This window comes from Mauremys reevesii, linkage group 3, assembly GCF_016161935.1.
Source record: "Mauremys reevesii isolate NIE-2019 linkage group 3, ASM1616193v1, whole genome shotgun sequence".
NCBI classification, from domain to species: domain Eukaryota; kingdom Metazoa; phylum Chordata; order Testudines; family Geoemydidae; genus Mauremys; species Mauremys reevesii.
Window position 1 is genome coordinate 15,484,337 of NC_052625.1, and position 17,327 is coordinate 15,501,663.

A 17,327-nucleotide genomic window follows, 5' to 3' on the forward strand; every position below is an offset into this window, starting at 1 on the left:
AGAGCACTTGGCTTTTGGCTCCCTGATTGGTTGAGGAACCTCAGTCTTTAAGGCGGAGGGGGATAGAAGGACTCATGTCCTCCCTCACCACTGGGTCCAAGCCCAGGGGCCTGTGTGCATCAACCCCTGAAGAGGGGGATGCCTCCCAGCAGGGAGTCTAAATTCACTGCCCTAGGTTACTTCCTATAATGTCTGTTCAGTTTTGCTTTGCTCACTTTGACTATAGTCTTCACTATCAATGTTAAAGTGGTGCCGTGGCAGCGCTTTCACATGGCTGTGTAGACAGGGCTCCAGCACTGGGATTCTTTAACATTGGGGGGAGGGATAGCTCAGTGGTTTGAGCATTGGCCTGCTAAACCCAGGGCTATGAATTCAATCCTTAAGGGAGCCCTTTAGGGAACTGGGGCAAAAATCTGTCTGGGGATTGGTCCTGCTTTGAGCAGGGGGTTGGACTAAATGACCTCCTGAGGCCCCGTCCAACCCTGATATTCTATGATTGGTAGTGAAGACATACCCAAAGTGAGCAAAGCAAAACTGACATTACAGGGAAAAAAACCACACCCAATGAGAGGAGTAGCTTCCAGTGCTGTAGCACTGTCTACACTGCCACTTTACGGTGCTGAAACTTGCATTGCTCAGGGGTATGTTTTTTCACACCCCTGAGCAAGAAAGTTTCAGCATTGTAAAGTGGTAGTGCACACAAGGCCTTAGTTACCTCAGGTGCTGGAGGCTCTTAGGCCTCCTTCACATTCTCCCCTTCCCCTGAAGCAGGAAGGCAGCTAGCTCCTGCCTCTTCACCAGTCAGGCCCAAAATGAGCCAGGTTCCCTCTTTTTTCCCCTCCCCCCTCCAGGCTTCACATTGGCTGCAGATAGAATGCAGCTGTGCTAACTGGGTCCAAAGGCTCTCTTTACTCCCTGGTATGCTGGTGGGGCAGTTTCTCTGATTCATCACAAGCACCCTCCCAGTAATCTAAATAGTTAACTTTAGCTTAACATTTGCCTACCCCTGTTTTGTATACTTATCACTGTTCAATATAGTTTTTCCAGGCTAACATGCATGATAAGGAGCAGGGAGACATTTCCACTTACGTAACACATACTTAAAAATTAGCTTCATTGTAAGCAGGTACACAAATATCCTCCTTTTGGTGTCATTTAACAAATGCACAATTAGACAAAGGTGTCACTGTAAGGCTGTCTCAATTTTGTTCTTCAAGCATCAGTTTCCCATCTTTGATTACTTTCTTCTCATGCATGCAAAACCGTATCTGGTACAGAGCTACAAATCCAGTGCCAGAATTGCAAAGATTTGATAGAATCCATTTTTTTTACCAAGTCTAACTTTCCTCTGTGATGAATGAGCTCTAATCCCCCGTTATTGTTTCTGCTACCATCTGCATCCCCTGGTGAGAAGGAAATGTTATCTCTCAGCATGGTCTTCTCACCAAGCTGCTTCTAAATGTCATGTCTCCATCAGGCTGAAAGTCAGAAGTTCATTACACTTAGCTGGTTGTAGTAGGATCTCCCAGTCTAGCAGAACTTGGAATAGTAGCTCTACAAAATGAATTATTTCACTACATTTACTGTTTTCTTTTACCCGAATCATATGGCAAAAAAGTTGTACTTAAGGCAGACTCTATACCTTTGCTGAAATGCTGGACAATCTCAGAGTCTGCCCACTTTTGGGATTAAAAAATCTTGACACATGCCACATTTGGGTTTCTTTTTATTTGCCTTCTGGCGTTTGAAGCCTTAGGCTTCACATTTTCAAGTTTTTTCCATAGCCATTAATGCAGAAACTTTTTTTTTTAAAGTAAACTGAAATTCTCATGTAGGTGATATATAACTCAGACTGCTGGGCCTTTAAAAAAAGACACCAAATACTAAGAGATTTGTGATAAAATAGCAAGAGTTGGCAACATTCTGTTCAAAACAATAAATTTGTCTGGGGTGTCTTTTGTTTCTTACAAGCTTTTGTGCCCTTTCTTGCAATGCCTGATTTCTTCATGTTTTCTTCTCATGCCCATCTTTCATGGTCTGCTGTGTGATAAGAGCCTATACACGAGACTGACTGCCCTCCTCACTCAAAGCTTGCACTTGTGCCTGGTCTATCATTTTTTCAAAACTGCAGTCATCTCACAATCTCTTAGCCAATGCTTATGTACCCTCCTATTACTGCAGCCCATCATCTTGTTATCTCAGGGAATATTTTAAGAGGCAAAAATTGCACAACTGGCTCTGGAGATTCTAGTCTGTAACATGTAGTTGAATGTGCATTTTGCACTCTGGTGCGGACGAGGAATCTTTCTTGGCTTGCCCCAAGTGGTTAGTCAGTATTAGTGTCATTGTCATGTTCTTTCCATTAAGAGGAAAAATTGATGGAGTACGGCATCTTTGAGACAATCCCGCTTATTGACAAAGAATATACAAAGTCCTGTTTCCCAGAATACAGTAGAAATCAAACAAGAGAGTTTCAGTGCCCACAACTCCAAACTCCAATTAGCCAGCACCCAGCCCAAAAGCTCTTAGCTTTTTCTCAGAGCCACACTACCACTGCTGCTGTAGCTGGGGTTCATTGCTGCCTTATCTCTCAGCTTCTCTGGGCTTTCTGCCTTTTGTCTCAGGCACAGTTCCACCAATCAGAACCGTACCTCCCACATCTGCTCTATCCATCCACAGCGAAAACCCTTGAGCCACACAGTTCAACTTCTATTCAAGCTTTGCTATGTGCCTGTGTTTTGGGTGGTACTCCTATTGTTTCAGCTACATGGTTACATAAAGGAGAGTCATTCAGGGTCTACATGAAGAAACAATTAAAGGCAGCAACATCGACCAACTTCAAAAGGTTTCACCCAACCCATACTAATAGGTTTCATTTTTTCAAGGTAGGCAGTAATCTTCAAAATATGGTAGGTCCCCATCAAAAACAGGACAGATGAGAATTGAAAGTTATTACAAATATCTAGGGCCTGTACATTACCACAGTTAACAGAACCACTTTCATACCACTACTCATTTTGTCTGCAGCCTCTGCAACCAAATATAAGAACATCTGCAATGTTTAAATTCCCTCATATTGCCCTCAACTGTAATTCTGGCGGTGGTGGTTTCAGGCTGTGCATTCATGTGGGTTTTATCCGTCCAGTCCAGGTGCCTGGAATAACTTCATGGTTACTCTGAAATCCATCCACTCCTGCAACTGTGTTCTTCACAGTAAAATCTGATGAGCTTGTATTTAAATAACAAAGTTATTTTTTATTTAAACATTATGTAACTCACAATAGCCACCAGAGCGTAGCATTAACTGAAGCCTACAGCATCCTGCAGTCAAGAAATCTGCCTTGCAAAATAGATGACTTGTTTTCTGCAGCCATACTCTACATCTTTACATAACAACTGCAGCTGCTCCACAAAAAAATGTAGAAGCAATGGCTATGAAATATGTACTCCAGAAGTTAAATATTAGTTGTGACACAAACCATTGTAAGATGTTTCAGAGTAGCAGCTGTGTTACTACTAGCAGTCGCAAAAAGAACAGGAGTACTTGTGGCACCTTGGAGACTAACAAATTTATTTGAGCATAAGCTTTCATGGGCTACAGTCCACTTCATTGGATGCATAGACTGGAACATACAGCAAGAAGATATTTATACATATGGAAAACATGAAAAAGAGGAAGTAGCCATACCAACTGTAAGAGGCGAATCAATTGAGATGAGCTATCATCAGCAGGAGAAAAAAAACTTTTGAAGTGATAATCGAGATGACCCATAGAAGGTGTGAGGATACTTAACATGGGGAAATAGATTCAATTAGTGTAATGACTCAACCATTCCCAGTCTCTGTTCAAACCTAAGTTAATTGTATCTAATTTGCATATTAATTCAAGTTCAGCAGTCTCTCTCTGGGGTCTGTTTTTGAAGTTTTTTTGTTGCTATGCAACTGAAAGTCACTCACACAATAAAATTTAGTTTTGCAATGGTGAGACTTCTTTCCAGTGTTGTATATTATGAACAGTGTAAATGCTGATTGTTCTGCTATTAATAATTGACAAAATCTTAAAGGTAAACTGCAAAGATTAGTGAAATTTGAATTGAGCACAAGCATCTGTGTGTGTGGGTGTATTCAACAAAGAATTTAAATTAGGCCTAACTTTATAATTAAAAAAAAATTTTTTTTGGCACTTTTTAGTTTGTTAAAGAGATCTCAGAGTACATAATTTTGTTACATCACAATACCACGTTTCAGTGCAACATAAGAAACATACTGGGACTGATCCAATGTCTTTTGAAGTCAGTGGAAGTCTTTCCACTGATTCCACTGGACATTTGGATGAGGTCTATTGCTTCATGTATATCTTAAAACGAATTTAAGATAAATTTAAGTCTTTGCCGTATCACATGAACAAATCAAATAAAAATTGCATTTTTTTTTAGAATTTCATATTATGTAAATTGTGGTATCCATGATGTAATAGAATGTTATACTCTGGGATAGATTTAGCAAACCAAGGAATGCCAGAAGGATTATACAGGAAGCAAAGTAAATATTTAACAATTAAAAGTATTTCTGTGTAGAACAGATCCCAGAAGTTGGTTAGTGGGTACAAATGACACTTAAGGCTAATTCCTTTTTTTAGTTTGCAGTTAATTACAGAAATCAGAACAAACGTATAAAACACAGCACCTACACATACTACCTACGTATATAATTATAGCAACAGAAGTCTATATTCAAGCTCCCCTATCAGTGTTTCACATTTTAACTATCAAAAAGTTAAACTTCAGTGTTACATTTTTATACAGGTGTATTATTTACTACATGGATTGAAACAGGTGTTTCAAAATGCTTCACATATACAGGGTGGAGATGAACTTCTAAACTGGAGATTTCATTGGTGAATACTGTGGTCCGTGGAGCTATGCTGATTCATAAGCTAGATTTTCAAGTGTTGTGTCCTTTTACACTTCCTCTCAGTCTAAGAGCCAAATGTATAACTGCTTTTAAAATAAGTGCAAAAGACCTAAAATTACAGACAGCAGAAAACAGAAAATTGGATTGATGTAGATGTGATTTTTTTTATTAATTTTTCTGTAGTTTTAAGATTCATCATTTTTTAAAAGTGAAAAAGCACCAGATTTGTGGATCTCTTGTAATGAAATAGTTGATTAGTAGTGTACTTGTAGCCAGATGTTTCTTCCTTTAAACTGCAGATATCAGTAAAATAAGAACTAGTAGTCTCAATTGTTTATATACATATCCAATATAGTTGAATTACTTTGTAACAGTGGAGAGATGGTTAAAATATAGTCTTCCTCTGCTGTAGAAAGCATATACCCTATTATGTTACCTTTATTACAGATAATCAAGGATAGATGCAAGTTAATTATTCTACTGGACCTTTGATAAACTCTCCTGTATATGTCATTACAAAGGGATATATTGGTTGGAACAAGTTTTACTACTGCCAAGCACACAGACATTCTATCGCTAATTGGCAGAATGACTACCCAAAGGTGCTATGACAGATTGCGTGGTGAAGATGATCTAGACCCTGCAGATAAGACAATTACTAGACAGCTCCTACATAAGTAGCAAAGCTGGAACAGCACAGGATTTTACCACATTAGATTAAAAACCCTCTACTCCCCTGCCTGTGGTAACAGTAGGTCCCTTTAGTACATTCTTTTGCAGATGATATAAATACATTCTTCCAGTGATAATACATATACATAACATAGATAAAGCTATTCCTATACAACTAATTTTTTTGTTGAACTAAGTTGATAAATCATTCAGAATACAGTGTTATGGCTAACTGATGGTGTGGCTGTCCAGGACAACTCCAGGTGATTTACCTTGTTGGACCAGAACTTCTCAAATTCTTAGTGATCCCATATGACACCTCAAAAGTCATCAGACTTGGTCCTACATATAGCACATTTGTCAACATGAATATTCACTTACTGCACCTATGCATTCACTCTCAAGTCATACAAACTCTGGCTCAGACATGGAACCCGTCCTCGGGCCAAGGTCCCACTGAAATCTGGTGATGCTCTGATGCAACACAACTGTGATTTGCTATAGCAACATCTCACGCAGTGATGCAAGCTGGTGACACAGCAACACAGCGCTCAACAAACTTGCATATGGGGCAACCCCGACGGTCGGCTCTTAATGCCTATAAATTACTTACACTAGAAAGGTTAAGTCTGGAAACGGAGGCGGCGGAGAACCTTGTTTATACTCATCGGACCATTCACCCCACCCCTGCGAACGGTCACTACCTGCTCTCGTACCCCTCAGGGTTGCCCTGAGCCCCCATTAATGGCTCTTGCTCAGTGACTGCGGCTGTGACACCGTCGCCTCCCCGCGTGCACACGCCCAGGTGCGGCCCGTGTTTGTCTCTCGCACCCACGGGCCCCGCTCAATCCACAAGCCGTGGCGGGGATGGGCCGCGTGACACCCGGTTCCCCTCGCCCCCCCGCCGCTGTTCTGCCCTTTCCTGTCTCTCCCGCCCCAGCCCCAGCCCCAGCCCCAGCCCCAGCCCCAGCCCCGCCGGCGTCAGTTGCTGGCGCGCGACGCGCACAACCAGGCTCGCGGCTCGGGCTTGCTGCGGGCGGACGGGGGGGAAAGGGGGCCGCTCGCGGCCTGACACACAAGCTCCCTCCCGCCAGGTACAGCGCGGGCCTGTGCGCCGCTGCCCCCCCTCCCCAGGCACACGCTAGCGCCCCGCGCTCTGATTGGCGGCCGACGCGGCCTGTCCCGTGCGAGGCGGCCGGCCCCGGAGGCGGAACTTCCGCTTGGCAGCTGCACCAGGAGCTGGCGGGTGCGTGAGGCGCGTGTGTGAGGCGCTGTTTCCCCCCCCCTCCTCCCCCCCCTGGGAGCGAGAACCCCTCTTGTGCGATACGCCACTCAGGGCGTCGCCATAGGCTGAGCGTTAGTCCCCGCCCCGCCCAGGCCTTGACGCAACTAGGTGGGTATCTCGGCTGGGTCACTGTGGGGGCGCCGCTCTGGGACCCCGCGGCAGGGGGGGGGGGAGACACGTCACGTAATCCTGGTGGGGGAGGATCCGTCCCCTCCTCCTCTGTCAGGGGACCAGGAAGAGGCTGCACCGAGCGTGTGGCCGGCTGCCTCCCCCAGCCCAGCCCGGGTGTGACCCTCGCTGCAGCGCGCTCCTCCCTGCCGGGCTGGGGAGGTGGAGTCAGGCGGGAGCCGAGTCCCCCGCGCTGCGCCTGGGGAGCCGCACAGAGCCGGGGTGGGGGGCGCGTGTTCAGGCGGGCCAGGAGCCAGGCACGCTCCCCCCTTTCCCCCCAGCGGGGGCGGGGGACAGCTGCGGATACCCCCCTCCCCCCAATTGCCTTCTCCCCCAAAGCTGCCCCGGGGGACCCAGCCCTGGCTCTGTCGCCCCTCCCCCAGGAAGCTGGCACGAGGAGGGGGGGGGCCTGGCTGAGGAAGCCACCCCACTGTTCTGCCCCTGCTGCGGGGGCTGGGGGGACAGGCGCCCCGGTGTCACTGAAGCTATGCGCTGGGGAGGGGCCCCGCACAGCAGCAGATCGGGGTGTGGGGACAGGCGGGGAATGCGGCCAGTCAGTGGCAGGAGCCTTCCCGCTAACCTGGGCTGGCTCCTTGGCGGAATCAGGAGCAGAAGCAGCTGCCGCTGTTTGCTGGGGGGGTTCCTGGGGAACCTAAGGCGGCTGTAGTGAGTTCCCAGAGGGAGAGGGGGGGAGAGCGACAGCCTGAGCCAGGGGCCGCCCCATTCCTGCTGCAGTCCTGCCCTCGGGGGGCGGGAGGGGCGGGGTGGTGAAGCGAAGAGGCTTTAGATCCGCCTCTCTCATTGATGAAATTTAAATTCTTGTGCGTTTACCTTTAACCAGTTTGTCCAAGACTCAGAGCCATATATTTCAGGGGACAAGTGTAGGAAGGAGCTGGGAGGAACCGAGCGGAGGAAAATTCCCCCCCCAGTTCCTTTATTATTTTTCTTTTTGTGTGCGTGGGCGGCTTCTCTGGTGGGATTTTTCTTCCCCCGAGGGAGTGATTAAATACCTTTTTAAATTATTGATACTATATATAACTGGTTGACTAAACCAAACAGGGAAACGTCTTCTACGACACAGGGGGGCGACAAGGGAAAAATTGCCTCGCCTGGCGTTTATAGTGTAATTTTGGTAAATTCTCTATTTATAAAAGGACAGTATTTATATTATTAAAGAACGGGAAAATGTCACTTGCACAAGGTAAGTGGGTGTACTTTTATTTTTCTGAGCGGCTTCAGCTCTGCATGTTGGCTGATTTATTTTTTCAACAGCTCCCTGTAGTCCTGGCAGCATAGTTGGTGGGGGTTTGGACGCATCAGTTTGATGGGTTGCAGAGTTACCCTTTGCAAGATTTTGGTGGTGGTGTTGATTTGATTGCGAAATTTGACGATAGGGGTCTGCCATTCTGTCCTGGCTGGACTCACTTATCTGTGTATGTTTCTTTTCCGTTTTACTGCAGCGACAGTCAAACCGGGTTGAGGCAGCTGCCGCTGTATCTGTAGTGAATAACAGACGAGATCTGGGCTCCGCGGAGGAGTATCGCAATGCTCAAATGTCTCCCCTTCATTTATTTAAGGAGGGGAGGGCATTGAGCTTGTGTGTCTGTTCGCCTCTTTGGGAGGTTCGGGTAGGCTCTGGCCGTCTCCTCGCTCTGTGCGTATACGTGGTCAGAGTTTCAGATTCATTTATTGCGAAACAAGGGACTAGACCAGGAGAGGTCACTTTAGGAGGCGAAATTACTTCGCATTGCTGTTGCATTTTGTCCTCCTTTGAACTGATTCTTAAGAAGATTTTTTAAAATAAAAACAAATCGAAGGTTTGTGCTTTATGTACATAGCAAATTCGTGCCTGTCAACAAAATAACCCTCCCTATAGTAAGGGTAGTAGTAGTGATAAGCCTGTCTTCTGGATGTATGTATAAATGTGTAGTAGAGAAGACTGAGTTTGGCTTTGAAAACAAGTCTTGTTAACTCTGCATGTGTGCCTAGGCATTGCAGAACACTTCCTATGTAAACAGATCTACTGTTTGCAGTCACCCTGTGACTTCTAAGCAGAATGTGATGAATTAAAGGGGGGAACCTACAGCCATTTTCCTCAAGTCAGCAGTCTCAGAATTACTGAGATAAGTCACTTTTCACCATTAATATGCTGCAAAATGTCTCTCTTTTAAAAATGTCTTAAAATTACAGTTGACATTTCTCAGGCTACTGCTGGAGGTGGCCATCTTGCAGAAAAGTGGTATCATTTATGAAAATGACAACTTTAGAAACCTCTAAGGCTATAAACAGGTTTCAAAAACTATTTGCCTAGAATTTGACAGAGTATTTACATTTTTTTTCTGCCATTTCAATTGATATTAAAACACTTGGAAATTTAGTCTACACTGCTAATGTCAAATGAGATTTTTCACTATGATAATATCATCACTAGGCTTAGAAATCCATTTATGTCTAACCTTAAAATCTAAACTGGCTATATGTTAATAGGAAAACTGCTTCTTAGCTTGTGCACGTAGAGTATTAGCCTGAGCAGAATGGCTTCATAATTCAGATAATGGGTGGAATGTCCGCTTACATCCTTAAAACACACCTTATTTTTAGCAATATAAAAAAGAAAATCAAAGAAGATGGTTGTGAGGAGTGGGTGGATATGGAAGGCTTGATGGAATGAACTAATACAAATTACGTTAGTATATTAGAGAATGCACATTATTAAAGTCTCATCCTGTGAGATACAGAGTGTCCTGAACTCCTGATAGCGCTTTTGAGGTTTAGCAGTTCTTTACTTAATTCACATGGACAGCAGAGTGGATAAAAATCAACGATTTAAAAAAAAATCAGAATTTTTTTTATTTAAACCACATTTTTTGATAAAATGCTTTTTGAGGGAAAAACCTATCTAAAGAGAGCTCAGTGGTTTGAGCATTGGCCTGCTAAACCCAGGGTTGTGAGTTCAATCTTTGAGGGGGCCACTTAAGGATCTGGGGCAAAAAACCAGGACTTGGTCCTGCTAGTGAATGCAGGGGGCTGGAGTTGATGATCTTTCGAGGTCCCTTCCAGTTCTAGGAGATAGATATATCTCCAATTATTATTATTATTTATTATTATTATAGTTTTAATTAAGATACATTATAGCTCAAAGATATCTCATCATGGAATAGGGATTATAAATCTAATTCTATAGTATGAGACAATATATTTATGTAATGTTTAAGAAAAGTTTTGTAAATGAGTTCCAATAGTTCATGGATTAGGGACCCAATTTTATGGGGTTCCAGGGGCTTCTGTATAGATTATTTAGGTTAATCTTTCTATCTACCCAATGGGATTCAGTGCTAAGTCTAGAAGATACCATCAGAGATGCTTAGTTTTGCAGTTCTCAAACTGTGGATTTTTGTCTCCAGAGATAACGTGCTTGTTAACTGCAAAAATGTTTCTAAATAAATAATATATAGAGGTGAGAAATAACAGACCTCAACCCTATTGTCCCTTTGCAAATTTGTGTACACAGAGACAGTCCCTTACCTCTCTCTAAAAGTGCAAAGTTTCAAAAAGTTCAATGAATAGAAGCTTGTTGGGGGTGGAATAGATCTGGACAAGGAGAAGAAGTCTGGAGATAAATGTGAGAAGGGAGGGACAGGCAATAGAAACAAAAGTGAAACTGTTTGAGCAGCGTATTCCAGGAGTCTTGAGGTCTTTCTGAGTGTAGCCTTCATTGATTTGAGATCTACCATACCATTCTCTCACTAGAAGGGAAAACCTATAATGGCAGCAGGCTATCTCTGAGTTGTGAATAATATGTGTTAAGGTTATAACAACCAACAAGAATGCACTTTTATGTAGAAATCGTTGATTAAATTAAGTCTTCCTGACTAGAGATTTAAATCAAATCCACCCTGATGGACAGCCTTCACTATGCATACTGTGCACAAGCAATCATCTAAATTAATAACACCAAATGGATTTAAAAGATTCTTAAAAGTAGATATTAGCCACAACAAGTTTCTTGAACCATGATTTCCTCCTGGGACATTGTATACCAAGTTCCAAGCTATTGTAAACATTCTCTTTTGGCTGAATTGTGAACCTTAAAAACTAAACAAACTGGTACTAGTGACGGCTTTCCAATGTAAAGAGTAGTTAGTGTTGAGATTGGACTGGAATTTTAGTCCAAACTATTTCCTAAATGAGTGTGTCTTTATTCTGATTTTTGGCAGGGTAATAAAACCTATTGTTTACTATTTTTGCCTAATTTATCACTAAGGTTTAGGCAAGCGTCAATGAATAAATTACATTATTTGTAGGTTTCCTGGCAGTTAAAATAACTGTCAGTACATGCAGTAGATATATTTGGGGGTTGCTGAAAAGGATCACAAATGAGACAACAAAGATAAAGCTATACTAGGAATTAGGGATAAAATGCGCCTTGAGTTGTGACTCTCCGCTTTCAACCACTTTTACTAATTTACACAATAAAAGGCGCCTCATGCAGGCAGAGGTATTTGGGGGTGAGCTTTGTGCTGTATCATAACTAAAGAATTTTAATAAAATAAGATCTCAGCCAGTTAACCTTCAAAACTTAATTTTCTCTGAAACTCCAAACTCTTTTTGTGACACTTTCATACTGCACCACTCATTTTCTACATTGAGCACTCCTGTGAACAGTCATTCGCTTTTTAATTTCACCCCAGTCTGACCTCAGACAACTGTTTAAACACAGCATGCCCACTGAAGTGTGGAGTAGCTGCAGATAACTTGGAAGACAAGAATTATTTTTGTCTGTTATTTATATGTAATTGGGACATTTGACAATGTAGTCTTGATAAATTGCTTTTGCAATTATCAGATGCTTTTGTGTGCAATCTCATTTTATGCAGCCATGGTTATTACCTTTCATTATAGTCCTGAAAAAATTTACTTATCTGTGGCTACTAGCTGTGTTTAGATAAAACAATGAGGAGTCCTTGTGGCACCTTAGAGACTTAACACATTTGGGCATAAGCATTTGTGGGCTAAAACCCACTTCATCAGATGCATGGAGTAGAAAATACAGTTGGCAGGTATAAATACACAGCACATGAAAAGATGAGAGTTGCCTTACCAAGTGGGGGGTTAGTGCTAAGGAGACAATTCAGTTAAGGTGGAAGTTGGCTATTTTCATCAGTTGACAAGAAGGGGTGAATACCAAGGCAGGAAAAATCACTTTTATAGTACTGATGGGGCCAGTGTAATTAAGGTGGCCCATTTCAAACAGTTGACAAGAAGGTGTGAGTATCAGCAGGGGGAAATTAGTTTTTGTAGTGACCCAGCCACTTCCAGTCTTTATTCAGGCCTAATTTGATGGTGTCCAGTTTGCAAATTAATTCCAGTTCTGCAGTTTCTTGTTGGAGTCTGTTTTTAAAGTGTTTTTGTTGAAGAATTGTCTCTTTGAAGTCTGTTATTGAATGTCCAGGGCGATTGATGTGTTTTCCTTCTGTTTTTTAAATGTTATAGTTCTTGATGTCTGATTTGTGTCCATTTATTCTTTTGCATAGAGACTGTCCGGTTTGGCCAATGTACATGTCAGAGGGGCATTGCTGGCACATGATGGCATAAATCACATTGGTAGATGTGCAGGTGAACGAGCCCCTGATGGTGTGGCTGATGTGATTAGATCCTATGATGGTGTCCCTTGAATAGATATGCGAACAGAGTTGGCAGTGGGGTTTGTTGCAGGGATTGGTTCCTGGGTTAGTGTTTTTGTTGTCTGGTGTGTAGTTGCTGGTGAGTATTTGCTTCAGGTTGGGGGGGCTGTCTGTAAGCGAGGACTGCCTGTCTCCCAAGGTCTGTGAGAGATCGTCATTCAGGATAGGCTGTAGATCATTGATGATGTGCTGGAGAGGTTTTAGTTGGGGGCTGTAGGTGATGGCTAGTGGCGTTCTGTGATGATGTGCTGGAGAGGTTTTAGTTGGGGGCTGTAGGTGATGGCTAGTGGCGTTCCGTTGCTTTCTTTGTTGGGCCTGTCCTGTCCACTTCATGCATCTGATGAAGTGGGTTCTAGCCCACGAAAGTTTATGCCCAAATAAATGTGTTAGTCTCTAAGGTGCCACAAGGACTCCTCATTGTTTTTGCTGATTCAGACTAATACAGCTACCACTCTGAAACCTGTGTTTAGATCAGCAAGTAAAATTATTTTTTCCTGTCATTGTTATCAATATGGGGGAGTAGCCATGAGCCTTGGCAGGTAAATTTAACAATTGCTTTGGTTTAGTGTTGGATTAGATTTGTCCATATGCTTGCAGGATTGAGGCATAGGTAGGTGAGTAACTTGAATCACAGGAATAACCCTTGTATGTGTTTGCATGGTTAGGGCTCTAGCTTTATAGAAGTTAGTTATATGCCAAAGAAAATGGATTATTTATTTGTATTACCGTAGCTCTTAGGAGCCCTAGTCATGGATGAGGACTCCCTGGTGCTAGGTGCTGTACAAACAGAACAAAAAGACAAGATCATGAAATATGGTAGCAATTAGCAACAGTAGGTCTCCCTCCTTCCTTCCCTCCCTCCCACCAGTTCTCTAGCATGAGTAGCAATGTGAAACTGACAAGCAGTGTGCTTATTTCACTCTGCTTTGGGCAGTGATGCTGCAGACACATGAATGTAATTCTCCTTGTGGGAAGGTCTTAGAGGCATAGGAAATTATGACATTCTCCTGCTCACACTAAGGAAGTTTAAGAGCCTAATAGGATTTAGAAACAATGGGAGAAATCTTGTGGCTTGCAATTAAATACTTAAAACAGTAGAACATGAAGGCTTTCTTTTATTTTATTGTCATATACTGTACATTTAAACAACATTCTTCTGATAATTCCATTATTTTTGATTAAATAACACAAGGTAATAAACGTTTACAGACCATTTGGCAGAAAATATAGGGTTATGGCATTTAGTCATCAAAGTAAGCACATTTGTAGTCCAAAATAAAGGCCAGTCTTCATCTGAATGAATAATTACATATGTTAAGCATGTGCACTTATACATCTCTATGCATCAAATAAAGAAAAATCATCTTGATGCTGTATTAAATATATATACACTGCTTTAAAAAGGCCTGCCACTTGTTGACAAAAATCTCAGCTTTCATTTATAGCTTGATGTTAATGGAATGGAGCTGAAATTCACACAACTATTTCTCTTATAACTCTGCACTCTTTAGGTGTCCTTGCAGTTTCACTTGTAATTTCTTACCAGACTTGTTTAACTTAAGTTGGAACCAGTTTTGGACCTACATGTATTTGTCTTTTCAACAAATAACGTGCTGTGGCCTTTTTTTCCATGTTGACAAGACTATTAATAGGCTAAATTTTAAAAATAACTTTTCCACTTCCATAACTTTTTTGTTTAAAAGTATAATAATTTTGGACTGTGTGCACTTACCCCTTCTGCCTTCCAGCCCCACCCCAAAACACTACCACATATTAAAATTCTAGTGTGGCCTGGGCAAGTTGTAATTTTGACACTTATTTGCTGCTTGAGTAAAGCCTGGGGTTAACCTTGACCAGCTAACATGCTAAAACTACAACCTGTGTCATCTATATTAGGATTTAAATATGATTTTTTAAAAAATGATTGTATGAAGGCAAGGTCTTCAAGGTCAGTGATTTTAGATGCTTAGAGTTGGAATGAAGAAAGTTGAATCCTGACTACACAGCCTAATTTCCACGTTTCATAGGTCGCACATGCACAAATTTTCAGCAAAAAATTTAATAGGCTAGTACTTTAGTGAGGTCTCATTCTGTAAAAGTAATTACATTTTAGTAATATATTTCAAAACACTGATTAGAAGTATTATCACAAATAAATCAGTCACAAAATATGTTTTATTCTCTTATGTGCAAAGTCATAATACTCAGTGACTTGCAATGGGTCTCCCATGCAATGGGAATTAACAAGGTTTTCCAACATAAATGCAGGTTGGATAAGTTAACTTGCTTTTTTAGTATTTCACAACAACAGTACTCTGTCTTGGGTAATTTGGTAATTGCACTGTTTCTTCTGATGTGAAATAAGGGATCCTAAAGTTGTTGCTGAATTTGGAGACGTATGTTACAACATGTATCAAAGATTACAAACACTTACAAAGTGTTTTGCATCTTGAGATGCTGCTTAAGCTTCTGTAAGGGAACCTACATCAACTCAAACTGTGAATGAAAAAATAGCACTTTCAGTTGTTTTTAAAAAAGTAGTAAACTGGTAGACAATTCTTTTATTGTCGGAATAAATACCAGAATTTCTCTTAAAAGAAGAGCTGCATGTGCATTTGAAAATTATTAAAAAGGGAAAAGGTAGTTAATAGGTTCTAAAAGTTTATTCTTTTTCTGTAAAATTAAACGTTTGTTTTTAGTGATTAGGAATTGTAGCAGGTGTCCTGGACTTACCTTTCCCCCATGTTGCACCACAGTATGTGCATTGCAGCACTCTTTTTTCCTACCTGCAAGACAGTGCAGTCAGGAAAATGGCTACTGTTAGATTCCAAGCAGTAATTACACAGTCATTGAATTCTGACACAGTTTTGATTTGTATAAACAATTTCACTATTAAAACAAATGTGCCTCTTGCATTATTACAAAAATATTTCAGTGAAATATTATTTGAATTTAATGACTACTCTATATAAACTTTTCTTTTAAGCACAGCTTCCTTTGAATAATCTTTGTAATACAATTCACTTCATTTGAAACATTTTTTTCCTATTCCTCCTTTAACAACTGTTGAGGATGTTTCTAAATCCCAGTTTTATTTGGCAATAGTTTTTTCTCTGTTACAGAGAAGTGATTGCTTAAGGGAATCAGCAGAAATTAAATTAAGCAAACTCTTCTGAGATTACAATCATGTCTACTCGCTTGCTTTGGTAACTGTGAAGGGGTGGGGGAGTGGGAGTAACTATTTTCTGATTTCCCTTTTGACATACTATAGATCAATATTTGCAGACTTTATTGATCATTTATTTATCTCTGTAAATATGAGTAATGATCAGCTTTCAGCAGCAAAGTGCATGCTGAAGTGATAAGCAAACTATTTCTTTAGGTTACTTAGTAACATATTACAGTATGAAAAGACAGGTTATGCAGACATATATCTGGAACTGACTGAGGACAGCCTGAAAATTCACTGTCTAGATTACTACAACGTATTTTTTATTTTTGGTCAGACAAGTTAGTCTTTATAAAATGCACACTGTGGAAAACAAACATGTATTGCTGAAGAGCATTATCATTATATTTTCTTTGCTATTCTAGTACAATATCGTGATGCAGTTGACTGAATCCAAGTTTCCATTCACAGAAATTTGTATCTAGATTGTGGGTCTTCCATCATTTTATTTCTTGAACTTATTCTTGTTTTTCATGCCTTTTATTCTCCTCCAAACTACTTTGTATTTATAAATAAGAGATTTTTGATGGGCAACGTGTATTTTTCTGGGTACACTAATATAACAACAAAACAAGTCTGGATTATATGTTGTGTGTGTGTGGTTTTTTTTTTTTTTTTAAGATGCCTACAGCATTGCTGCTTTTAGATGCAAGCTGCTTGGAGTTTAGTGAGGGCATGATTTTTCCCACACTTCAACTTCTTTCTTATCTTTTTAAAAAAGATTATAGAAAAGCAATGTCTCAAGCTGGCACGTCCCAGTTTCAAGAAGTCATTCGACAAGAACTGGAATATTCAATGAGAGTTGAACTTGACAAAATACTTGCAACTGCACCTCAGAATGAGCTTGAGGTAAGGACTACAAAAGATGTTACTCTAAAAATGCCTCTATATAACTTCTCTTGTTTAAATGAATTTTGTGGAGAGAGAATTTTGTGGCAAAAATACATAATAGGGAAGAGATGGTACAAAATAGGAGGAAGGGGAAGAGAGATTATGCTTAGTTTAAGGGTTGAATGTGGAGGACTAGTACTCAAGGCTTTTGGCCACCAAGCTAATGAATTATTGAATTGTTAGCTGGAAACATTCACTAATAAAACCTGTTTCTCCAAACTTTTCCCCCTCTCCTGCTCCACAGTGTGAGAAAGCATGTCTCCAACAAACACGAAAATGAGACTGATCCTCTCTGTTAAATTTTTTAAATCATACAATACATAGACTAACCAATAGTCTAACTTGCTAGTGGTTCCATACTGTATGTAAAACTTAAATTTCAATTGAAAGAATATGAAGAATTTGAAAAGATGTGTTCAAGCTGTAATATTTTCCCTCCCCAATCAAATTGAAACTGAAATTATAAAAATACATATGTTTATAA

General features: G+C 41.1%; 1 protein-coding gene across 4 annotated transcripts in view; it reads left to right on the forward strand.

Annotated features, from left to right (window-relative positions):
• Positions 1 to 6,243: 6,243 nt before the first annotated feature.
• UGP2 (UDP-glucose pyrophosphorylase 2) overlaps positions 6,244 to 17,327 on the forward strand; it is a 41,567-nt gene continuing 30,483 nt past the window's right edge. The window contains exons 1-2 of one of the 4 annotated variants that reach the window (XM_039530643.1): positions 6,244 to 6,391; positions 16,674 to 16,801. In XM_039530643.1, the coding sequence (XP_039386577.1) occupies positions 16,688 to 16,801 (114 nt within the window). In that variant the 5' untranslated portion in view covers positions 6,244 to 6,391; positions 16,674 to 16,687. The other 3 variants (XM_039530644.1, XM_039530645.1, XM_039530642.1) reach the window with 3 other exon arrangements.